At 40.4% G+C, this 16235-nt stretch overlaps 1 protein-coding gene across 2 annotated transcripts; it reads left to right on the top strand.

The window, feature by feature from the left end:
• The first annotated feature begins 712 nt into the window (after window positions 1-712).
• On the top strand, window positions 713-9816 carry pym1 (PYM homolog 1, exon junction complex associated factor). 2 transcript variants are annotated; one of them, XM_048618975.1, is made up of 2 exons: window positions 713-934; window positions 5247-9816. In XM_048618975.1, the coding sequence occupies exons 1-2, from the start codon at window positions 834-836 to the stop codon at window positions 5719-5721; spliced, it is 576 nt and encodes a 191-aa protein (XP_048474932.1). In that variant the 5' UTR covers window positions 713-833; the 3' UTR covers window positions 5722-9816. The 2 variants fall into 2 exon arrangements, with proteins under 2 accessions (XP_048474932.1, XP_048474933.1); XM_048618976.1 differs by lacking the exon at window positions 713-934 and adding an exon at window positions 953-1051.
• The last annotated feature ends 6419 nt before the right edge of the window (window positions 9817-16235 follow it).

The following is a 16235-nucleotide window of genomic DNA, read 5'->3' as shown; positions in this document are numbered from 1 at the left end:
ACACTAGTGCGTCTACTCCTCATTAGCCACCTCTTAAGATCCAAAGCTGCAATGCATCAGGTTTCAAGGCCTTATCAGCCGCAGCTTGATCAATTTGCTTGGTATTGCTTCCTTGTTGATTGTAATTTCACCAAGCTCCTCTCCCCTTCCATCTCAACCATTTTATTATTATCTACTATTAATTCTGCATTCTCGCTTCGAGGACCAACACTAATTTTACTCTTTCCCCTTTTAAATACCGGCAGAAAATCTTGCCATTTGTTTTACAGTTCTAGCTACTTTCCTCTTTCTTTTTCTTTCTCCAAATTAATCTTTTAGTCATCCTTTGCCATGTTAATATTCTGCTGAATTATGTAACCTGCCACTCATCTTTGTGCAAGTATATGTATTTTTCTTAAGTTTGATGGTTTCTTTAACGTTTTTAGTTAACTGCAGATGATGGGTCCTCCCCTTAGAATTTCCCTTTATAGCGGGGATGTACTTATTTCAAGTATTCTGAAAAATTCCCCTAACTGTCTGTCAATGATCTATTTCCTAGCCTAGATCCCAGTTCAGTTCACCTTTCATGTCCACATAGTTGCCCTTTATTTAAGATTTTGAAATACTGGTCTTGAAGAACTTTTTAACCCTTTCAAACTGATGTAAATTCCAGTCATATCGTGGTTGCTGCTACCAAGGGGTACCTTAACTATCTCAGTCCCCAATTTTGAAAGTTCCACTCGCCAGTGAATGGTTGTTTTTAACCCTTGTGAATGAAGTTCTAATCAGGATGAACTTGTAATAAACCTTAATGTTTCTTGGCCCACTGGGAGACCTTATGTTCAGCTCACGGCATGTGTAATTTTGTGCAAAATGGCAACGCAAAAATTGAAAGAATGTTATTTTACTCAACAGGCATTACATTTGCAGGGGCATATCTGCTACCTCATGAAAGGTATCACGAGAGCGATAAAGACTGCTCCAACATGTATTGCACACCTTCTGGTTCCCGAGTTCGCTCAGTGCGCAAAGTAACTTTAATTATGGCTTTCGGCAAAATGTCAATGCTAAGGTTTGCGTTTTCTTTTAAATAGGAAAACATCATCATTTGGCACCAAGGAAAGTAAAGTTCTAAGTATTGCTAAATTGCAGCACACCCACCTACTGCATTTTGTAGCAGATTGATGAAATAGATTTGGCTTTTCATTGTGATGTGCAAAGGGCTATTTTTTAAAAACTGTCCCAGCAGGTGGCTTTGAGTTCACACGCACTCTGTTGTGAAAACTTAAACGATTTTGAATGTTAATAAAACCAGTTAGCATGTTGGAAGCCCTGAAGGTTAGCAAGAAATACAGGGATTCATCACAAGTCATTTCTTCTTCCCCTATAAATAGTCTTCCAAAGTTTGTATTTGTAATTGGTCATGATGTTTCCAGTTTTCTCCTTGCTTTTTTCATTATTTTTATCAAATTTTCTGGTGTCTCTGTTAGCATTGCAGGTGTCAAGGCATAGTTACGTTTTTCAGATTGAGCTGCGTTAGAAGATGGGGTATAGTGGAACTGTTTTGGGCAGGGTAGGGGTGGTGGAAGGTAAAAGGTGGTTGGGGAAATGGAGGAGGTTGAGTAGGATGAGGGTGGTGAAAAAAATGGTAGAGTAGAGGAGTACAATAGAATGGATAATGACCACTAGAATGGGTCTCTGCCTTTTGAAGTCCTTTGATCAAAGCCTTTGGTGACAGAATGATAATGGCTGGACACTTCAGCCATTGGTTTGGCTGTTATGCTGAACAAGAGGATTTAAATCAGTTTTGAGAATTATGCTGTCATTCCTTAGTCATCCATCAGGACAAGGGGTTGGTGTGATTAGGAAAAGTTTTTGGGCATCTAATGTAAATAGGAAGATGAAGTGGGCTAAAGGGAACTTTTCTAGGACTACAAGAAGTGTACGGGATGGATTGGTAGCCAGTTTGGAACAGGCAATGCAGTAAGTGGGGAGGAGTAGGGAAGTTTTGTCATTGGTAAGTGAGTAGCATTTTGAGGACAAGTTGTGTTGCCATTTATAGTTTAGGGAGGGGTGTTGAGAAGAGGCTGGATGCTGGAAGGTAGGAGAGATCCTCATGAAAGGGAGGGGGGATTGCACCAGATTGGATTTGATTTATTGTCACATGCACCTAGGTGCTGTGAAAAGTTTTTTGTTTTGTGTGCAGTACAGGCAGTGGAGGACGACCTTTGGCTGAAATTATCCCACCTATAACTGTTGACATTCTTGCTTTTATTGGGAAAGTCAACAGACTTCTAATGTTCCTGTCCTGCTACTTTGTGCTGATTTTGAGAATTCACTTGAAATATTGTTTGGATGTGATGGTTTCTTATTTGTCATGTAACATTACATTGACAGTGTCATCTACAAGTGCATCACCTCTTAGAATTTCTGAGACTGTTTGTTTGTGACTTTTAATATTTGAGCTCAACTTGTTTTTAAACTTTCCATCTTCCGTTTTAGTTTTAATATTTGTTCCTGTCATTCTATCATCCATCCTTTCATCAGCCCTAATAAACAGCCTGAATTTTAGTGCTGTGAAACTTCATGCTAGGATGAAAAGTTCAGTTCACTTTTTGGAGCTCGACCAATCCACTTCATTCTTTTTCAACCTTGATCTACTGTTTCACCTCAGTTCTCCTAAGTAACAAGAACAATATGCTTTAATTTCCTTCTCTTGTCTTTGATATTGCCACCCCTAACCCATTTGTTCTGCTCGCAATATTGCATGCGCAAAAGTAACTGCATAATTTGGAGATGTTTAATTTCATATTCTGTCAATGCCATCCCAGCCCCCACACGTGTCTGGATTTATTCATTTCAGTCACTGCTATGGTGACTGTTCAGCTGATGCGCACATTGCCTGATTGTGTAAAATGCTCCCTTTCTCATGCTACACAAGTTCATCGATAATCGGCAAAACTCTGCTTCTTCGTGTTACACTGAAGTGCAAGATTGCTCAGTGCTTAGCATAGACAAGTAATTCATTTGTACTTGTTGATGGGCCAGTTTGCTTTATCTACATTTTCATGTGCCAAAGACAAAACTGTTAGCTAACTACAAAAGATTATCCGAGAGTGGCGCAAAACTTGTGTGAAGAAATCATTATTAAATTAATGCCCCATAATCAGTAATTTGCAGTAGCTATTCGTTGTGTAGACACTTTGCTGTTTGTGAACCAGTCTTGAGAGAGAGAGAGAGAGAGAGAGATTAGTACAGCACAGAAACAGGCCCTTCGGTCCTACTTGTACATGCTGACCACACGTCCCAGTCTGACCTAGTCCCACTTGCTAGCATTTGGCCCATAGCCCTAGCAACCCTTCCTATTCATATACCTATCCAGATGCCTTTTAAATGTTGTAATTGTATCTGCCTCCATCACTTTCTCTGGCAGCTCATTCCATACACACACCACGCTCTGTCGAAAATGTTGCCCCTCAGGTCCTTTTTAAATCTTTCCCCTGTCACCGTAAACCTATGCCCTCTGGTTTTGGACCCCCCCCCCCCCAAAAAAAAAAGTGAGGAAAAAGACCTTGGCTATTCATCCTATCCATGCCCCTCATGATTTTATAAACCTGTATAAGGGAAAATAGCCACTCCAGGGAAAATAGTCCCAATCCATTCAGCTTCTCCCTATAACTCAAATCCTCCAGTCCTGGCAGCATCCTTGTAAACCTTTTCTGCACCCTCTCAAGTTTAACAATATTTTTCCTATAGCAAGAAGACCAGAATTGTATGCAGCATTCTAAAAGTGGCCTAACGAATGTCCTGTACAGCCACAACATGACCTCCCAACTCCCATACTCCATTTTGTGATCAGTGAAGTTAAGATAGCACAGTGCAAGCAGGATTTTATTACAGTTTGCCTCTTCCAGCCTAAAAGCAACAGTGTGTTTTAAGATACTGTCCCATGGCATTCTAGATTTTGGGATTTTCAGCAAACTGCCAAATAGCTGTTGCAAGAGCACCTGTTAGATTGACTTTATGATTGTTCAACTAATTTTCACTGCTTTGTGATGTAGCTCAAACAAGATGGAGCAAAATGGCTTATTTACACTTTGCCATCTCCAGGCTGGTGCATAATTAGCTACATTTTCTTTTGTAACTAACTTGCAATTTCTGGGGGATGTTAATGGATAATTCTCATACTTTTGAGCAGTCTTTTATGAAAGGAGTTTTGTTTCCATATTCCTTGACAGTCATGGTCACACTTATAACCCAGTGAAAGACTGACCTTTTTATGCATAAATAGGAGGAAATATATTGGCTGTTAACATCAAACAGTGCTGTGTTCCCACTAACCAGAGTCAAATTTGAGGGGTATCTCTGTTAGTTGCGCTGGTATCCCAGCTGATATGCAGTAATTGAGATCGTATTCCATTTGCAGGAGCAGACATGTTGTACACTGGCTGTTACACCCCCTGAAGGCTGGATGTGCCTGTCTGAAAATAAAGCCCCTTTCCTCTGCCATCCATAAAATTACTTATTCTCCTTCTCTTTTCTTCCCTTTTCCCTCCAGGCACCCTCTTTCACAGGCTCTAATTTGAATGGGATCTAGTTCATCAGGTATCACCCAGCCTCAATCTCTCGTCCCAATGACTATTCTTTGTCGTTTCTGTCAGTGTTAATAGCTGTTTGGCTGCCAAGGCATTACAGCCAGTCCTGATCCTATATTCATCAGTGTCACAACACTCTGAAGGATAAAAGTGTTCTCCATCAAGGCAGGAGGACATGTTATCCAGAACATGCAGTATGCTTTACTTTGGTCTTGAATGTAGACATTTGGCCCTGATAGTGCTCTCATTCTCAAGGGCATTTAGGGAAGGGGAATAAATATTGGACTTGCAAGCGATGCACATCTTATGGAAGTGTTAGACCAATGGGTCAGTCGCTTTCACGCCTGACTGCTTCAGCACATTTGGATGAGGGTGGGGGAGAGGTGGAGGTTAGGTTTTGGGATTGATATGGCACTAATGTGCTTGAAGATCAGATGAGGATGACAGGATCAGGTTTGGCTCTTAGTTCCCTTTTATGGTTGGCACACTTAGTTCAGGCACAGAGCAGTTACTTCAGTGAGATACCAAAAGGTGACTAGTGTACATGGAGTAGTAGCCCAGCAAGAGTCAGGAAAAGAGAAGAATCAGAGAAAATAAACTGTTTGTGATAACGTGGTTCTGATTATATCCCACTTCGCATGGCCTGTTATTATCTGTATTTGTTGTGTGCAGGTACGAAAACAAGTATGTGAAGTTTTTCAAAAGCAAACCCGACCTGCCACCTGGCCTTAACCCAGACGAAACCGCCAAAAGCAAGCAGCAACAGTCAAAGCACGACGGAGAGCTGGCTGGGTTATCCAAGTCAGCTAAACGCAACCTCAAGCGCAAAGAGAAGCGCAAACAGCAGCAGGAAAGTGACGGCACCGCCGACGCCGATGAGCTGAGCCAAACATTGCAGAAAACCACCATTGGTGGCGGCGGTGGCAGCAGTCCGAACTCTCAGGCTGTTGCATTGCAAGGCGATCACGATGGAGTAGAGAAGGCAAAGAAGGTAAAAAATCTTAAAAAGAAACTGCGCCAAATTGATGAACTGCAGCAAAAACTAGACTCTGGTGAGATTAAACAGGCGACGAAAGAGCAGCTGGACAAGCTGAGCCGCCGAAAACTGCTGGTGGAGGAGCTGGAGGGTTTGGAATTGGGTTTATAGGAATAACTGTTGTATGCTACCAAGAATACTGGGAGAGTCATTGTTCCATACCGACACAAGATATCCACACCAAATAACTACCAGATAATACAGGCTCGCATCTTAAAGAGACCAAGGGTCATACAATAAGACAACATCACCCATGCTGGTACTCATGCTGCCTTTCACACTGTTAGTTTTATTAGAAATGGAGGGAATATTTTTCCAAAAATATCATTCCTAAGTCTTGATACTGAGGTATGGAATAAATGCTGTTTGGGACTGCATTGGGTCTTCACTGCCAGACTACGTGACTTCAGAACATTGTCTGTGTACTGCATCTGTCGTTGCGTGCTTGATCTGGACTAGGGGATTTGCTGTGTCGAAAGGCCTGATCATCGTCTCGTCCTTTCATTAGGAGGAGAAAAATCCAGTGTTTGCTGCAGCAAATGTGTTCAAAGCAACTCCTGCCCCCTTTTTGTTGTATTCAAACTGAGAGACACTTAATGAGGGGAGTAAGATGCATTATTGATTGGGAACGTTAAAGTAGAAGTAATCCTTTCTGGGATACTGCTGCACTTCTGATTTTTGTTTAAAATTGTGCTTGCTCCCATTGACAACATGGGAATAATTGCTTCTTGTATGTCTCCCATCTGGTGAGCATTTCTCCAAAGGCTTTAATAAAAAATCATTTTTGTGTTGTTCAAAAGTGCTGAAAGAAAATGATCAAAGCATTTTCCTCATGAAGTGCTGACTGTGCTTTCACTGATATAAAATTAATGATGCAATACTGGTTTGAACTTAGACTTGAATGGTGCCGTTAACCTGTGTTCATCTTTGATTTGTTCACTATCTTGTTGCCATCAGTATAATTTCAGAGTTGTGCGGCATTCCCTGTACGTGGACAGCAAGCATCGCTATGAATTATCGAAAATTTACCCACAGACCAGCCATTGTGCTTCAACGTAATTCAATCTCCATGGCATTCTTTGGGACGTTTTGGAAATGAGGCGCAATATGAATGCAATTCTATCTTGAGCTGTCTAACTACATTGAATGCAAATGTATATGGTATAGGACTGCACACTTGCCAGGTGGCACTAAAATGGGCATGTGCAGTTGGGGAAAAGAGGTCCCTTGACCACTGAAATCATTGATTGGATATATAAGAAACATGACGATGTCTATCGCCAACTTTCTCTATTCAGGTAATGGAGATAATTTCAAGGGTGAATTGCAGTATTTTGGATTCACATTAGATTAAAAATTCCAGTCAACGTGATGCATTAACTACAGATGGGTTTGAAATGGGCTGTGGCATTGGTGGTCTTGCTGCCAAATGGCAATACTTTGGGGATGTTGGCAAGAGAAACCTTTAGAAGCTGCAGAGATTCTCTGCTCCAACAATATGAGGTAATGTTTTTGTCCTCACATGCTGACAGCCATCTCAAACTTTCTCATGAAATAGAGGCAGATGTCTGCAGACAACTAAATTCAGTGCTTGTAATGAGGTTGCTAGTTAATGTATTGGCTAAGGGTTAAAAGCCATATTTTATATACTTTATAAGTAATTGCCCATTCTAGAGAAATGCCAAAATCAACTTCCCCAATTTTTTAATTACTAGACAATTTATTTTTATGACCCAATTAAGGATTGAAATTTATTCATGAAAGCTGCCAATACTGTATGGTTTGGGACTTTCCACGCTTTTAGTTCTTGTCATTGCCATTTTAACTTTTTTTACAATATTGTATATATTTTGGGTGTACGTTTAGGAAAGTAATCTGGAATGATATACACAGAATGTAGAGTTAACAAACTACTTAGATGTGACGATAAAGTGGCAGCTGGCAATCAGTGTAAATTTCGCAGTGCATCTATCTGATTTGCAGTCTTGTTTTTTGACTGGAGTTCTGTTTGAATGTCTTCAATACTTAATATAGATCACCCTTTTAAAAACATTTAAGTGGTCTCTGGCTAAATGCCAAGAGGTGATGCAAGTGTTGCATATAGGCCTGACGTGAGCAATGAATTCTGTTTGTTTTGAATCACTTATTGATTGTAAATCAGCAGCAAGGAGCTCCTTGTAGAGGGCCTGTGAATGGTTATTTGGGCTTTCTTGTCATTCCAGCCTGCCAGATTAGTTTTGCATGGTTGTTTCCTGGTTTCTGAAGCACTGTCATTGCTTCAGGTTCTGTGACCGTTCAGAGTGCATGTATTATCCCATCTACATGCATAACAATAGAGTACTTGCCTCAACCTGCTACTTTTATTTAAACTCTTTATTAGGTCATCCGTACTGAAGCTTGTGTTGATAGAGTTACTAATGCTTTCAATAAGCATACTTTAAACTTGGGACCAATCCAGTCTTAAAATGGGTGAAACTTATTGCTGCAATAATGTGGCATTAGATTAAAGGCTGCTGACTCTGACCCTTGGGCCATTAGAAGATGGCTTTAATTCTCCAAGGAAAGACAGGAATTCTGGAGGATCAATTTCCCTGACCTGGGAAAAGGTACAACAGGCTTTTGCCAGTGCAAAGGCTTAGCTTAAAGGGTTAGGTTTTGATGCAGGCGAACAATGCTTTTAATAAATCCAGTTGCTTTGTATTATTCGGAAGCTAATAGCGTATGATTCCCAAAGTGCTGGCAGCCTCTGGTACTGGATATGTGAGCCAAGGTGATTGGCGAAGAGCATTCAACCTAGGAATCTTGTGCTCTTACTGCATCCACCTGTGGCCTTCCTGCAAGAGTTACTCATTCCCTAGCCCAGCAGCATTGGTTAATTGTAGTTCTCCTACTGCTGGCCCATTCTAGATGGGTTAACACAGGTTGCAAGGGAATGAACATTAAATCTGGGAACTTTTTAAGAACTCTGTACCACACTTTTGATATTTACCTATTAAGGTACCAGGGGAGTTTGGGAGAAAATCACCAGAAATAATTGACAAAATATATAACTGGCGTTATCAGTGGATACCGTAACAGATGTGCACTTTTTTTCTTTCAAATATTTGTTCATTCATCTAGATACTTGGAAAGAAGAGGGGTAGAAAACCAAAACCTTGAATATTTAGTAACAATTTACCACAATATAACTAAGACCATATTCCGTAGATTATATTTTTGTAGTTGTTTAGCTTTACAATCTTTCCTGTTACCGATCTTCCAGTGCCACTTCCTGCCTCAGCTTAACCTGCTAGCATTTTGGTAATGATTCCATGAACAAGGAATAAACCTGTGGTTGCTGCACAGAACTAGGTAAAATGAGGAAAGAAACTGCCTTTGAAAAGTTGTATTATAAACATTGAAATTTTGAACATTATTGATCATCTCAGTATGAGTTAAGCAAACCCGAAACACTAAATTAGTGTTAGTTTTCTTTGTATGCTTTCTCCACTTTCTCAACATTTTGGTTCCTCGCAGGTGTGTACCAGTTGGCCTCCCACCAATGGCTTAAGTGGCCATTTGACCTTTGTCACGGAGTGCCAGGAGATGATATTGATCATCAAAAGCATCCTGTTTGGCCCAATTCTATCTGTTCTTGTCCATACATGTGTACTTCTAGTAGGAGTTATTGGAAGTGGGAGTCAGGGTTGACTTTTCTGTCTTAAGCTTGGGAGGTTGACCCATTTTGTAACATCCCTCCAGAGACTGGCTAATAGATAACTCAGAAGTTGAACTTGACACTTCCTGGTTTGTATGACACCTTGAAGTGCTGCATTTACCAACAAAGTAATTTGGGAAACTTTTATCCTGTTTGGAAGAATTCAACAGAAATCTGCATCTAGCAGTTTGCACTGCTACATAAACCTGTCAGGTTTTCATCCCCTGCAAAGAATTGAAGTCACTTCTATTTATTTGTAACAGGCCACTCTATAAAAGTTCATGAATTCGATACAAGGGTTTTGGAGAGATCCAGTATTTTCCCCACCACCGCCCCTATCTCCCAGTTCTTGGTATTGGAACATTTGAATTGAAGCTTAGAAAAGTGGAAATAAAATGTTTTATTCTAAGTAACTATTAAGAAATGTGTTGCTTGTTGTGTTGTGGATTATCAGTGATGTGGTACAAAGCTTTCCAGAGCTAGTGAATAAAGTTGAAATATGTTACCAACAATGTCTGTGCTTGCTTGCTTTTTAGCTAACTGTTCACCCAACATTTGGATGAATAATGGTAAATTGTGATATCTCATTTGATTTGCTGTAAGCCCAGGTTCCAATTCGCAGCTTATTAAACCAGTTGCAATGGAACTAATCCCTTGCACCAAACATTGGCTATCCAAAAGTATTGTGTAGCTGTGTGTAATAAAAGGGTTTTAAAAAATAATATCATCTCTGCAGTACGATCAATATCAATGAACTTAAGGATTTGTTGTTGAACTCAATTTCTACACTGCAGTAACTCATACAAAATGATACAGGAGTCCATTGTGGCTCAGATGGTAGTGCACCAGCCTTTCAAAGCTGTAGACTGTGGAGTAAAGTCCACCTCTAAAGACTTGGAGCTAAGCTGCCTGCTCTTGTGCAGTTCTGATGGAATGCTGAACTGTCAATGGTTCTTTCTTTTCAGCTAAGCAATTAAACCAATACTCCATCTGCCTTTGGGTGAATGCAAAATATCCATCGGTGCTATTTTGAAGGAGAGATCCTGTTGGTGTCCTGGCTAATATCTATCACTCCATACCACTGACAGAACTTCTGTACTATTATACTCTTATTGTAGAACCTTGCTCTGTGAACACAACTGCAATTCCAATGTATACAACACACCACTATTAGATAGAAAGTGCTTTGGACCATATTGATGCTCTGTAAGGCACAATCAAAGTGCAAATCCTTGAAGGCGCAATTAACTTCTGGCTTCAGATTACCTATTGATGAATAAAGGGGTTGAGTTGGTTGCAAGTCAAAATCATGTTTTAAAAAACTGTCTTGTCATTGAATGTGCAGCCCAGGTAGGTTTCAGCCCCCATACCCACTTTTTTTTTGACTGAGTTAATCTCAACCAGGAAGGCAATATGAGACACTGCAATTGTCTACCATATGCTTGGCTAATGGCAAGGAAAATAATCTGAGATTTCCCCAATCGCCTGTTTTTGCTGGTTGAAGACAGGGCCAGCATTGCTTATGATAGCACCTATTAAGATACCCCTCAAATTCTGATGACACATCAGAGTAATAATGATGGAGCTGTACCTCAACAAACAATTGTGATAAAAAACAAAAAAAAACAATTAACTAGGTAATCCTCAGTTGATGCAGTTTAAAATGTTAATATTGTATCAGCTCTTGGCTGCACAATTGTCTTTTTAAGCAGACTTGCCACAGGTGGTTGTTGTGGTTGGCTTTGCAATGTCTTGGAAAATCTGTCTCTGACTCCTTCCTTTTGTGTGTAGGGGATGGTGTCCCACACGCTGTGCTTAGTCTTAGTTGATCTGGTGACAAGGTTCACATTTAAAACTGTGTATCAGGACAGCGTGCATTGGAGGTGTGATGTATGGGCGACCAGAGAAAAGAGAACTGGTAAATCAAGCTTGAATGTGGTTTAGTTACGTGCACCCGCATGACTCAGGTTGTGGGCCTGAGTCCTATTCCAGCATACAATCGAGGCTGACAACTGCAATGCTGAAGAAGTACTGCACTGTTTAATCTCCTGGGCCAACGTTTAGCGATAATTCAACATGGTAAGTAAATCTGGTGATCATGTTGCTGCTTGTGGGAGTTGGCAGCCTTGTTTTTTGCATTGCAACAGTAAATGCACTTCAAATATTTAAATGGCTATAAAGCACTTGGTGCCCTGAGATTGAGAAGTGTAATATAAATGTTTCGTGAGGGTGCTGTAAGAATTTTTGCCTTCCCACACAATCTTCATCCACCTTGAGAAAATGAAGTGTTCAGAGAGTTGGTAACTGAAGGCTGCTTTTTTGGGAGCATGTGGTGGGGGTGGTGTTGGAGAGGCTACAAGTTGTGATGTGGTTGAGGGATGTTATTACAACTGTCTCTCTTATGGATTACGTTAAAAGTTAATGTAGTTTTAGTTTCATTTTAAGCTGAATTCAAGATGTTTGTTTTATGCTTATCTATGCTTACAGACATTGCTTGAACTTTTGACCCAGCCTGAGGCTTCTAGAAGCGAGAAAGCCGTGAGGTTGCTATGCCCCAAACAGGAACTGTTTTGGTCTTAAAAAAATCAGCAGCCAGAGGAAGGGTAGACCTGGAGGTTGCAAAAAAACACGGCTTGGTGTTTAGAGAGGGAGTAACGTGAGTTTGTGAATTGTGCCCAGTAACTCTGAATTTCTCCCTTTACAATCTGCTAAGGGTGTGTCTGTGGCTATCTGGTGGGTTATAGCATGTGACTGTCAGTGAACAGCAATACTTGGACCAGGAGCATAAGTATATATCATAGACATGAGGAGCTTGACCCAGAATAAGAAGAAACTCGCTTCCAGATCATGCATGTGATTAATAAATCTGGAATGCAAGCCATACTTTCTTTTAAAATAGGAATTAAAATGGGTTGTTTGCTCAGTTGAGTTTATGGTAGAAGTTTACAGTATTTGTTTAGAATGCTACCTGAGTCACGTGGCTCATTCGTGTCAAAAGGTTTCACTCAAAGTACTTAATTATGTAAAAGTAATTTTCATAATAACAGGGACAACATTAGAAATAAAATTAAATCTCCACTGTAAAAGGTAAAGTCACCATAATCTTACTAGACCATAGGGCTGCTCTTATTAGATTTGACCTGAGGGTCACCACACCTCGGGTGAGGGGAGAGGTTGAGAAGGAAAGTCCTTTGTGGTAACCTCATTGTGGGAATTGAAGCTAACTGTTGGCATCGCTTTGCTCGCAAACCAGTTGCCAAGTCAATTGAGCTAACCAACTCCGCTGTAAGAGCTCTGTCAATATAAAAGTAATTAAAGCAGATGGGAATTGTGTCCCAAATGTTAAGGTTAACGATTCTTGCAACAGTTCCCCTGAAAGACATCTGGCTTCTCAGTTTCACACTTGTTGGACGTTAGCAGTTCAGGTCCACTTGCCTTCATTATTCCATCCTTTCTAATGGTGTCTGCTTGATATCTCAGGCCAACAATTGGAAAAGCTGTTTAGATTTCAGTTGTGCAAATTTGTATCATGCTATAGCTTTATCACATCTTTTATGACAAGCTCATTTGTGTGACTGACAACTAGCCCATCTTTCAGAGAATGTGTGCAGCACTGCCAAGGCCAGCGTTTATTGGTATCTCTAATTGGCCTTGAGAAGGTGGTAGTGAGCCGCTGCCTTGAACTGCTGCATTCCTTGTAGTGTAAGTACAACCACACTGCTGTTAGGGAGGGAGTGACAAGATTTTCACCCAGTGACTGGAACAATTACTGCAGATGAAGGAAGCCATGTGACTTTTTTTTCAATCGAAAACTATACCTGTACGTTTGTAAGAGCCTCTAACTGCCTGATTGTGCCAAGATTCTGGAAGCACTCTCTGATACATTTTCTTTGAGGAGATGGAAAATGGTAAACAAAGTACCAACTGTGACTCCCCAGACCCCAAAAAACCCCTGCATTTAATCCAGAAAATCATTGCAGATCCCAAGGCACAATCAGATGCAAGATACTCATTCTTCAGGAGCTTGCCTGGGAGACCATACGTTGGGTGTGCTAGTGCATGAACACATCTGCAACTTGCCATCCACAAGCATTATGCAGAACAGAAACACCACTACAAAATCCATGGGTTACTGCTTTTATTGTAGTGTCCGTACTGACTGAGATCAGCTAATGATAGACCAAGGAATGAACCTGGGACATTCTGGTCTGTATGACGGTTTCTTCTGCAAGGTAAGCTGGCAATGAGAAAACGTACCTGTGTTCATCATATAAGAATAAATGCTTGGGCGCTCAAGGTTGGTAACTTGAGATTCATTTTAAGAATTTTCTTGTGGTTCTTCCTTCAGCTAATCTACATGTTCTCAGTTGCAGCCTATATCATACACCCACGCATCAGCTGCTGCTTATTCAGCAGTTTCAAACTGGTTTTAATCTGGATTCTGATTGTATTCCATCCTTTCTAATGGTTTCTGCCTGATATCTCAGGCCAACAATTGGAAAAGCTGTTTAGATTTCAGTTGTGCAAATTTGTATCAGGCTTTTAAAGATTTTTTTTTTCATTTCCTATCATACACTTCTATCCAGAAATGTGGATATGTTGAGTTTTTTTCATATATAATCAAGCCATGTGCCAGCAAACACTATTTGAACCTATTTATCATAATATCTGGCAACAATGTACGACTTATGATGTCAGCAGCCAATAGCAATCATGCACTAGGAATGGCCAAATTTAGCATGCAAATCAAACTTTGGTTTCAGAGTTGACTAACCTCTTTCTCCTAGGTCATGTGCATGTTGGTTCTGTTTCTCCTATCCCTCCAGTGTCATGGATGGTAACTGTGTCAACCGATATCACTACAAACGTGAGAGCTGGTGGTGGTTATCATTTAGAGGTACACAAAATAGCTGCCCTTTTTCTTTATACATCCAAGAGAAAGTACTTGGATCCCAAAGCAATTTACAGTCCTGTAGTCTAGCTGTACATCGCCACTATTGAACTGTTTCATAAGGTCATGATGGAAATGTGGAATTTGCTCCCACCCCCCACCCAATCTTTTGCTGTGGCTTGGTGAGTAGCCTATTTGTGGCTGATTTGGAAAGTTACGAAGTCACTGATCATTCTAGATACTTGAACACTGGCATTGTGAGGGAGTGCTGTGCTGCCGGAGGTAACTATCTTTCATACGAACATATACGTTAGGAGCAGGAATGTGCTCCTTAAGCCTGTTCTATTCAATGAGATAATTACTGACTGATTACTACCCCTTGATAACCTTTCATCCCCTTGGTTAACAAGAATCTTTCTAGACTCCACTGGATTTTATCTTTCAATCGTTACAAAGCCCAGTCTGTTCAACCTTTCCTCCAAAGGATAACCCACTCTTTTCAGGTAGTTAGTCTAGTAAATCTTCTCATTTCACATTTCCATGCTACTTTAAATTAGATCAGTACTGTACACGTTGCTCTGGATATGGTTTCACTAATGCCCTGTGTAGCTGAAGGAGAACCTTCTAATTTTGTATTCCCTTTCCCCCATAATGTTATCATTTGTTAACTTTCCTAGTTACTTGCTGTACCTACATGGTAGCCTTTTGCAATTCATCACTAAAATGCTCACATTCCTCTGCGTGTCTAAGCTTTGCAATCTCACCATTTAGTCAGCGTGGATTTGCGCATGAAAAATAGCATTTGACAAACTTGGAAGAGTTTTGAAGATGTTACCAACAAAGTTGATGGATATATATTTTGGATTTTCAGAAGCTTTTAGTAAGGTCCCCCACAGGAGGTTGGATAGCAAAAATTAGGAGGTAATATACTGGCATAGTTTAAGGATTGGTTAACAGACAGAAAATATGAATAACTGGGTGATTCTCGGTAGACATCACTAATGGAGTGTTTGAAGGATGAGTACTTGGGGCCCAACTATTCACAAGTATATATCAACAATTTGGAAGTGGTGACCAAATGTAATATTTAGAAATTACCAGATACAAAAGTAAAATGTTTTCAGGAAGATTTGGACAAGTTTAGTGAGTGGCCAAGAACCTGGCACATGGAATATAATGTGGAAAAATGTGAGGTTATCCACTTTGGTAGGAAGAGCAGATGTGCAGAATATTTCCTTAATGCTGAGAGGTTGGATTGTGTAAATATGCGAAGGGACTTGAGTGCCCTTCTCAATAAGTCACTGATGTTTATGTACATGTCGAACAAGCTATTAGGAAGACTAATAGAATGTTCGCCTTTTATTGCAAGCAGATTTGAGTACAGGAGTCATGCGGTCTTGCTTCAGTTGTACAAGATCTTGGTTAGATCACACACCTTGAGAACTATGTGCAGTTTTGGTCTCCTCATCTCAGGAAAGGCATTGTCATAGAGAGAGTGCAGTGAAAGTTCGCCCGCCTTGTTCCTGGGATGATGAGACTGTCCTACAAAGTAAGATTGGCCAAATTGGGCCTATATTCTCTAGAGTTTCAAAAAATGAGAGATGGTCTCTGTGAAACCTACAAAATAATTAAAGGGATAGACAGGATACATTCAGGAAATATTTTCCCCATTTGTTGGGGAGTGTAAAACTAGGAGGCACCATTTTATAAATGAGGGGATTGCCATTTAGGACAGAGGAGAATTTCTTTTACTTGGAGGATTGTGAATCTTTAGAATCCTCTACCCCAAAGGGTTGTGGAAGCTGAGTATATTTAAAGTTAGAGGTTGATTTTAATTTTTATTACTGTGGCATCATACAGCACAGAAACAGACCCTTTTGGCCCAACTTGTCTGTGCCAACCAGACATCCCAATCTAACCCAGTCCCATTTGCCAGTGTTTGGCCCAAATCCCTCTTAAACCCTTCCTATTCATATACCCAAGCAGATGCCTTTTAAATGTTGTAATTGTACCAGACTCCTCCACTTCCTCTGGCAG

Source organism: Rhincodon typus, chromosome 41 (assembly GCF_021869965.1).
Source record: "Rhincodon typus isolate 14 chromosome 41, sRhiTyp1.1, whole genome shotgun sequence".
NCBI lineage: Eukaryota > Metazoa > Chordata > Chondrichthyes > Orectolobiformes > Rhincodontidae > Rhincodon > Rhincodon typus.
This window is presented reverse-complemented; position numbering and strand designations above follow the sequence as displayed.